This window comes from Oncorhynchus tshawytscha, linkage group LG24 (genome assembly GCF_018296145.1).
Source record: "Oncorhynchus tshawytscha isolate Ot180627B linkage group LG24, Otsh_v2.0, whole genome shotgun sequence".
Lineage (NCBI taxonomy): Eukaryota > Metazoa > Chordata > Actinopteri > Salmoniformes > Salmonidae > Oncorhynchus > Oncorhynchus tshawytscha.
In genome coordinates, this window is record NC_056452.1 from 24376364 (window position 1) to 24386222 (window position 9859).

General features: G+C 43.6%; 1 protein-coding gene across 1 annotated transcript in view; it reads left to right on the forward strand.

The window, feature by feature from the left end:
- The first annotated feature begins 317 nt into the window (after positions 1-317).
- LOC112223333 (voltage-dependent T-type calcium channel subunit alpha-1G-like) overlaps positions 318-9859 on the forward strand; it is a 79832-nt gene continuing 70290 nt past the window's right edge. The window contains exons 1-3 of the mRNA XM_042305240.1: positions 318-709; positions 795-807; positions 1364-1435. Coding sequence (XP_042161174.1) covers positions 318-709; positions 795-807; positions 1364-1435 — 477 coding nt within the window. The remainder of the gene's footprint in view (positions 710-794; positions 808-1363; positions 1436-9859) is intronic.

The following is a 9859-nucleotide window of genomic DNA, read 5'->3' on the forward strand; positions in this document are numbered from 1 at the left end:
AAGGTGTGGTGCCCAACAACGCAGAGGGCCATGGAGCTGCTTGATAAGGCCCATCTCGGGTCGCCAAGCCACATAATCATATATACCGGAAGCAACGACCTGCGTGCTCAGCAGGAGAGGGTGGCGACTTCACTACGGGGAGTGATCGAGAAGGCCTCCGCAATCTTCCCCAACTCAAGGATCATGGTGTCAACCCTTCTACAGAGGAAGGACTTCCATCCTGCCACAATACAAATAATAAACGCCAGCCTCTCCCTGGACTGTGCACTGTGACCTGGCCCACCACCCCACCCTCGATGTGGACTGTCTCTATGACCATGTTCACCTGTACAGGAAATGAAACCCCGGACCAGCACCCTGGACCCCCCATCCAAGACCACAGCACCACCAACCTCAATGCCCACCACAGCCAGCTTCAGACCCACCCAGACAAGGCCTACCACTCCTCCCCCCCACCGCAGACCCACACCTGGAGGAGCCACAGCCCGGCAGGCAGACCTACCACTCCCCCCCCTCGCCCCACTGCAGACCCACACCTGGAGGAGCCACAGCCCGGCAGGCAGACCTACCACTCCCCCCCCACCACAGACCCACACTTGGAGGAGCCACAGCCCGGCAGGCAGACCTACCACCCCCCTTCCCCCACCCACCCACCGCAGACCCACACCTGGAGGAGCCACAGCCCTGCAGGCAGAGCTACTCACAGTCTGTGAGAGGAGCAACTGGCCCAGCCCCCACCAACCAAATGAGTGACTTTAAACACATGCTGAGTCTACCATGCTCACATGTGATAGGCCAAGGGTCATGGTAAGATGAGCACAATAACTCCACCATCCTCACACTACACCCACCCAAGTGGCATGACACAAATACTACCTTAAATGATAAACAAATCCTATATGCATTATGTTAATTGCAAAAATCAAATTTGAATAGTTATTGTTGGATTGAGAGTGTTTGTGTCATTTTGAAGATACAGAAAAATCGGTTCTGAAATACTTTTACATGTTGGAATTTACAAGGTTCAAAGTACTCTGCTTTTGGGCTAAAGAGCAGAAACCCAGACTTCCTGAAATAAATTGATGATGTTGATATTGTAGTAGTACAGGAAACATGGTGCCGAGGTGATGTTTCCACTGGCTGTCCACTAGGTTATAGGGGAGATAATCGTACCATCCACTAAATTAAAAGGAATCTAACAGGGCAGAGACTCAGGGGGAATGCTACTATGGTATAAATCTGAAATAACGTATTCAATCGAATTGATCAAAACAGGATCATTCTTATCTGGTTAAAAATCAACAAGGAGGCTATCTTGACAGATAAAAACGTCTTCCTCTGTGCCACATACATCCCCCCTCAGAGACCCTACTTCAATGAAGAGAGTTTCTCCATTCTAGAGGGGGAGATGAGTCACTTTCAGGCCCAAGGCAACGTACTGGTCTGTGGAGACCTGAATGCTAGAACAGCAGAAGAACAAGACACTACTAACAGTCATGGGGACAATTACCTACCGAGAAGCGACAAACTTTCTCTCCCCACATACCCGCCCAGAAACAAAGTGAGAAACTAAAACGGAATACAGCTCGTGAAGCTCTGTTGGACACTGGGTCTGTACATAGTCAATGGTAGGCTGAGAGGGGACTCTTTTGGTAGGTACACCTACAGCTCATCCCTTGGCAGCAGCACTGTAGACTACTTCCTCACCGACCTAAACCCAGAGTCTCTCTGAGCCTTCACAGTCAGCCCACTAACACCTCTCTCAGACCAACCCAGAGTCTCTCAGAGCCTTCACAGTCAGCCCACTAACACCTCTCTCAGACCAACCCAGAGTCTCTCAGAGCCTTCACAGTCAGCCCACTAACACCTCTCTCAGACCAACCCAGAGTCTCTCAGAGCCTTCACAGTCAGCCCACTAACACCTCTCTCAGACCACAGTAAAATCACAGTGAATCTGAGAAGAGCAGAACCCAACCATGAAGCATCACGGCCCAATAAATGACATGGTACAAAACAGGCCCATAGATGGAGTGCAAACAGTACAGACATCTACCAAAAAGCAATTAGTAGCCAAAAAATACAATCTCTCCTGGACAACTTTTTAGCCTTAACATCTCCTACAGCAATAAAGGTGTAAATTTGGCCCTTTGGAACATAAACTTTATATTTGACAAATCGGCCTCCTTGGCTAATCTAAAGAAACATACTAGCAAACCAGAAAATGGTTTGAAAATGATTGTGAAAATCTAAGAAAGTTATTGAGAAATATATCTCATCAAAAACAGAGACCCAGACAACAAAAATATAGGCCTTCAATATGGGGAAACACTGAAGCAATACATACACACCCTAAGAACAAAAAAGGAACAGCACATTAGAAATCAGCTGGATGGAACCTCATCATGAGGAATTGGGATATGTGGAGAAATCACTTTGCAAACCTCTAAAGCAATAATACAAAGAGACCAGATCAAAAGGGTATACAAGAAATGTTACAAATCCTTGAATCAGCAGTCAAAGACTATCAGAATCCTGTGGATACCCCACTTATTGGACAAACTATGCACTCTCTAACCCCAAAAAGGCCTGTGGTGCTGATGTTATTTTAAATTAAATGATCAAATATACAGACCACAAATTCAAATTTGCTATACTCAAACTCTTCAACATTTTCCTCTCTGCAGGTATTTAATCTAATCTATAAAGATGGAGACAAATTTGACCCACATACACTACCGGTCAAAGGTTTTAGAGCATCTACTCATTCAAGGGTTTCTCTTTATGTTTTACTATTTTCTACCATTTAGAATAATAGTGAAGATATCAAATCTACAAAATAACACATACAGTATGGAATCATGTAGTAACCAAAAAACTGTTTAACAAATCAAAATATATTTAATTTTTAGTCTTTAAATAGCCACCCTTTGCCTTGATGCCAGCTTTGCACAGTCTTGGCATTCTCTCAACCAGCTTCACCTGGAATGCTTTTCCAACTGTCTTGAAGTACTTGTTGGCTGATTTTCTCAGTTTCGTTGAGGTCGGGGGATTGTGGAGGCCAGGTCATCTGATGCAGCACTCCATCACTTTCCTTCTTGGTAAAATAGCCCTTACACCGCCTGGAGGTGTGTGGACTTCAGGAAACAGCAGAGGGAGCACCCCCCTATCCACATTGATGGGACAGCAGTGGAGAAGTTGTACACATCACTGACAAACTGAAATGGTCTACCCACACAGACAGTGTGGTGAAGAAGGCGCAACAGTGCAGTACAGGTGCATCAAAGCTGGGACCGAGAGACTGAAAAATAGCTTCTATCTCAAGGCCATCAGACTGTTAAACAGCCATCACTAGCACAGAGAGTCTGCTGCCTACATACAGACTTGAAATCATTGGCCACTTTAATAAATGGAACACTAGTCACTTTAATAATGCCACTTTAATCATGTTTACATATCTTACATTACTGATCTCATATGCATATACTGTATTCTATACTATCTATTGTATCTTAGCCTATGGCGCTCTGTCATTGCTCATCCATATATTTATATATTCTTATTCCATTCCCTTCCTTATTCCACTCCTTCCCTTCCATTACATATTTGTTATGGAATTGTTAGATATTACTTGTTAGATATTGCTGCACTGTTGGAACTAGAAGCACAAGAGTTTTGCTACACTCGCAATAACATCTGCTAACCATGTGTATGTGACCAATAACATTTGTCCTGTTGACATACACATTATATTCCCACGAAGCCCAAACCAGATGGGATATCATATCACTGCATAATGCTGTGGTTGCCATGCTGGTTAAGTGTGCCTTGAATTCTAAGTAAATCACAGACAGTGTTACCAGGAAAGCACCCCCACACCATAACACCTCCTCCTCCATGCTTTATGGTGGGAAATACACATGTGGAGATCATCCCTTCACTCACACCGCATCTCACAAAGAGACGGCGGTTGGAACCAAAAATCTCCAACTTGGACTCCAGACCAAAGGACAAATTTACACCAGTCTAATGTCCATTGTTTGCGTTTCTTGGCCCAATCAAGTCTCTTCTTCTTATTGGTGTCAAAACTTTTGACTGGTAGTGTAATTACAGAGGGATTTGCGTTAACAGGAAAATTCTCTGTAGTATCATAAATAGCAGACTACATCATTTCTTTGATGAACACAGCGTCCTGAGCAGAAGCCAGATTAGATTTTTTATCTTACAACAGACCACATTTACACCCCCACACTCTAATTGACAAACAAGTAAACGAAAACAAAGGCACAATCTACTCGTGGTTTTGTAGACTTCAAGAAAGCATTTGATTCAATTTGGCACAAAGGTATTTTTATAAACTAATAGAAAGTGGTACTGGAGTGAAAACATATGATGTTATTAAATCATTGTATACCAAAAACAAATGTGCGGATCAAATTGACACCAGGGAAACAGACTTCTTCTCTCAGAGACGTGGAGTGAAACAGGGCTGCCCAATAAGTCCAACACTATTTAACATCTACATTAATGAATTGGCAAAAACATTAGAAGAATCAGCAGCACCAGATCTCACCCTACACAACACTGAAATCAAGTGTCTGCTGTACGCAGATGACCTGGTGCTGCTGTGTCCCACTAAGGAGGAGTTACAGCAGCATCTAGATCATCTGCACAGGGTTCTTTCAGACCTGGGCTTTGACCGTTAATCAAAAGAAATAATATAATGATATTCCAAAAAAGGTCCAGAAAGCTGGATGACAAATATACATTCTATTTGGACACAGTTCTATTAGAACACGCCAAAAACTACACGTATATAGGACTAAATATGAGCGAGACAGGAAGCTTTCACATGGCTGTGAACGAGCTGAGAGACAAAACCAAGAAGAGCATTCTATGCCATTAAAAAGAGAATTAAAATTCCAATTAGAATCTGGCAGAAAAAAATTCTAATCAGTTATTGAACCAATTGATCAATATGGCAGCGAAGTATGGGATCCGCTCTCCGATAATGAATTCACCAAATGGAACAAACATCCAATCGAAATACTGCAGGCAGAGTTTTGCAAGACTGTATTGCAAGTGGAAAGGAAACCTCCAAATAACGTATGTAGAGCAGAATTTGGCCAATACCCCCTCCTTACTCGAATAAACAGCCATCACATTTTACAACCATCTAAAAACAGGTGACCCCAAAATATTCCATCACACAGGTACAATGTCAAGAGATGAAACATGAGAAGAGTCCCCTCAGCCAGCTGGTTCTGAGGCTCAGTTCACTAACCCAAACCAACCCCATAGAGCCTCAGGACAGCACTCAGAAAATCTGGCCCAACCAAATCATCACAAAACAAAAACAAAAATATATCACCTATTGGAAAGACACCACAAATCTAAGTAAACTTCAGTGCTATTTGGCCCTAAACAGACAGTACATGGTGGCATGACTATCTGACCACTGTGACTGATAGAAAACTGAGGAAAACACTGACTAGGCACAGACTCAGTGAGCACAGTCTGGCTATAGAGACCGGTCATCACAGACAAACCTGTCTGCCCAGAGAGGACAGGCTGTGTTTACTCTGCTCCAGGGGAGAGGTACAGACAGAGCTGCATTTCATTACACTGTGACATTACACTGTGACAAATACTCAGATCTAAGAGAATATTTATTTCCCCAAATTATCATTCAGTACAAAGAATTTGAAACTATAAAATATCTCACATTTATCGGGTGAAAAGCCTAAATTCGCAGCGTTGGCAGCCAAAATCTGAGGGACAGCCAGTGAAAAAGTGTAATGTCAATAATATTTCCCATCTTGGTTTGTTTTGGTATTCGTACCATGTTATGGAAGTGCAATATGACTCCATAGACACGGTATATTTGATAGGCAATGACTTGAAAAACTACAAACCTCAGATTTCAGAGTGTTTTCTATCCAAATCTACTAATGATATGCATATTCTAGCTTTTAGGACTGAGTAGCAGGCAGTTTACTCTGGGCACCTTTTTATCCAAGCTACTCAATACTGCCCCCCAGTCCCAAAGAAGTTAAGCAAGGGGCACCTCCAAGCAAGCGGCACCATGAAGACCAATGAGCTCTCCAAACAGATCAGGGACAAAGTTGTGGAGAAGTGCAGATCCGGGTTGGGTTATTAAAAAATAACCGAAACTTTGAACATCCCACGGAGCACCATTAAATCCATTATTAAAAAATTGAGAGAATAATGCCACCACAATAAACTTGCCAAGAGAAGGCTGCCCACCAAAACTCATGGACCAGGCAAGGAGGGCATTAAAACTAGTTAGGGATGGGCGGGACACAAATGTCTCAACTGGCCAATTGCCAGGGAAAATGCAGAGCGCCAGATTCAAATAAAATACTGTAAAATTCAAACTTTCACAAAAGTCTACCCAGTTCCTAGTTGGCCTACTTCTTCATTGCACAAAGGAATAACCTCAACCAAATTCCAAAGACTGGTGACATTCAGTGGAAGCGGAAGGAACTGAAAACAGATTCATAAGTAATATCCCTTGGCAATAACAAGACAGGGAACAGAGAGAGGCATAACAAATTAATTCTGAACAGTTAGTCCTCGGGGTTATGCCTGCTACATAAGTTCTGTTATACTCACAGACATGATTCAAACAGTTTTAGAAACTTCAGAGTGTTTTCTATCCAAATCTATGAATAATATGCATATCTTATATTCTTGGCATGAGTAGCAGGAAGTTGAAATTGGGCACGCTATTTATCCAAAAGTGTAAATTCTGCCCCCTAGCCCCAAGAGGTTATTAATCAGAGAGACAACAAAGATACCAAAGATAACCCTGAAGGAGCTGCAAAGCTCCACAGCGGAGATTGGAGTGTCTGTCCATAGGACCACTTTAAGCCGTACACTCCACAGAGCTGGGCTTTACAGAAGAGTGGTCAGAAAAAATCCATTGCTTTTAAAGAAAAAAATAAGCAAACACGTTTGGTGTTCGCCAAAAGGTATATGGGAGACTCCCCAATCATATGGAAGAAAGTACTCTGGTTAGATGAGACTAAAATTTAGCTTTTTGGCCATCAAGAAAAACGCAATGTCTGGTACAAACACAACACCTCTCATCAGCCTGAGAACACCATCCCCACAGTGAAGCATGGTGGTGGCAGGATCATGCTGTGGGTATGTTTTTCATCGGCAGGGACTGGGAAACTGGTCAGAATTGAAGGAATGTTGGATGGCGCTAAATACATAGAAATTCTTGAGGAAAACCTGTTTGAGTCTTCCAGAGGTTCACCTTCCAGCAGGACAATGACACTAAGCATGCTGCTAAAGCAACACCCTAGTGGTAGTCAAAGCCCAGAACTCGATCCAATTGAGAATCTGTGGTATGACTTAAAGATTGATGTACACCAGTGGAACCCATCCAACTTGAAGGAGCTAGAGCAGTTTTCCCTTGAAGAATGGGCAGAAATCCCATTGGCTGGATGTGCCAAGCTCATAGAGACATATCCCAAGAGACCTGTTGCTGTAATTGCTGCAAAAGATGGCTCTAAAAAGTATTGACTTTCGGGGGGGTGTCTGACAATACCCCGGACAGAGACAACCAGGCAGGATACTTTATAACTTCAGCCAGTTTGCCAAAGCACAGCCCCCACACCACTATAGGTATATCAACAGACCGCCAACATGCTACCCTGAGACAAGGCTGAAGCATAGCCCACAAAGATCTCCTCCACCGCATGAGTCTGAGGGGGTGCAAAACCCGGACATGAAGATCACGTCAGTGACTCAACCCACTCAAGTCGAGTATAGCAAAAAAAAGAGTGGCACGACGCACCCCTCCTAGGGACGGCATGGAAGAGCCGGTGTAAGCCGGTGACTCAGCCCCTGTAATCAGGTCAGAGGCAGAGAATCCCAGTGGAGAGAGGGGAGCCGGCCAGGAAGAGACAGCAAGGGATGTGATGTCTGTACAGATAGTCAGCATCCACTGAATCTAAGGCCAAGGTTATAGTCAAGGCAGGTCAGGAGTCAACTGCTCTGATGAACCCGTATCATTATCATCGACACTTATAGGGTCAATCGAACACAGGGGTCGGTGATCTAATCCAAATAGACAGGGGTAGGAGGCTACAGTATAGTCATCCTTAGTGCAGGCCACTCTGATAGATAGAGAAAGGAAGTGTGTGTGTTTGTGTGTGTGTGTGTGTGTGTTGTGTGTGTGTGTTTACATTCCTCCTCATACCATGAGCTTAGTCACTCGCACACAGTCATTGTTTGGGTTTATACTCCGACAATTGTAACCAAGGTGACGAAGCACCATAGATATAGAAGCACAGCAGTGCTATACAGCACTGTGCCTTTAATGGAGAGAGATACTGCAGAGACATAATAAGAGTAATGCATCAGATTACCTCTTACAGAAAAAAGAATAAGATGTGTATAGACTTGAGTCCTGCTACCCCACCCGAGCCTGACGGGCCCCGACATTATAAATTGGGTTAGGGCCGGGTAGGGCCCTAATCTGTCCCTGCTCTGGATTGAGCAGGGCTTCTCCATCTGTCGGAGGCCTGCACCGGGTGCCGGGAGCTATGGGCTCAAGTTATCCCGCCTCTCGCCCATCCTTAAAGGGTTCTCCGAATCCTGTGAAGCGTAGGAGTGGACGGATTTCCTAGTCCTTCTCGCCAGCCGTGATTTTGGGCAGCTCCATGGTAAGAAATGTCACTGTTCCTGGTTGCCAAAACAATGTCCTATCCAGGAGCGAGAGTAAATCACATTACTAAGCTGCTCCTGAATGTACCAGGCCAGGACATGGACATTTATTCTATTGTAGTCTATGTGGGTTTTAATGACATCATGAAGGGCAGCTCTGAACAGTTGAAACAAGATTTCAAAGAGTTGATTGACTCTCAGTAACAAAAGACCCATCATATCTGGCCCAGTGCCCTCTCTGAATCGTAGCATTGAACACTTTAGCAGGATTCTTTCTCTTCACAACTGGCTACGTGATTATTGCAGCTTAATGGGTGTACCTTTGGTTGACAATTTGGTTGACAACACGTTTTATAAAGAGGATGGGATCCACCCAAATTGAATTGAACCTGATCGAACATCTCTGGAGAGACCTGAAAATAGCTGTGCAGAGACTGTTCCCATCCAACCTGACCGAATTTGAGAGGATCTGCAGAAAATAATGGGATAAACTCCCCAAATAAAGATTTGCCAAGCCTGTAGTGTCATACCAAAGAAGACCCCGAGGCAGCTGCCAAATGTGCTTCAACAAAGTACTAAGTCAAGGGTCTGAAAACTTATGTACAGTTGAAGTCAGAAGTTTACCTATGCTAAATAAATTTGTTTTTGCAAGTCGGTTAGGACATCTACTTTGTGCATGACACAAGTAATTTTTCAAGTAATTGGTTACAGACATATTATTTCACTGTATCACAATTCTAGTGGGTCATTTTATTTTACCTTTATTTTACTAGGCAAGTCAGTTAAGAACAAATTCTTATTTTCATTGACAGCCTAGGAACAGTGGGTTAACTGCCTGTTCAGGGGCAGAACAACAGATTTTGTACCTTGTCAGCTCAGGGATTTGAACTTGCAACTTTTCAGTTACTAGTCCAATGCTCTAACCACTAGGCTACCCTGCCGCCCCAGAAGTTTACATATAATAAGTTGACTGTGCCTTTAAACACCTTGGAAAATTCCAGAAAATGATGTCATGGCTTTAGAAGCTTCAGATAGGCTAATTGACATAATTTGAGTCAATTGGAGGTGTACCTGCGGATGTATTTCAAGGCCTACCTTCAAACTCAGTTCCTCTTTGCCTGACATCATGGAAAAATCGAAAGAAATCAGCCAAGACCTCAGA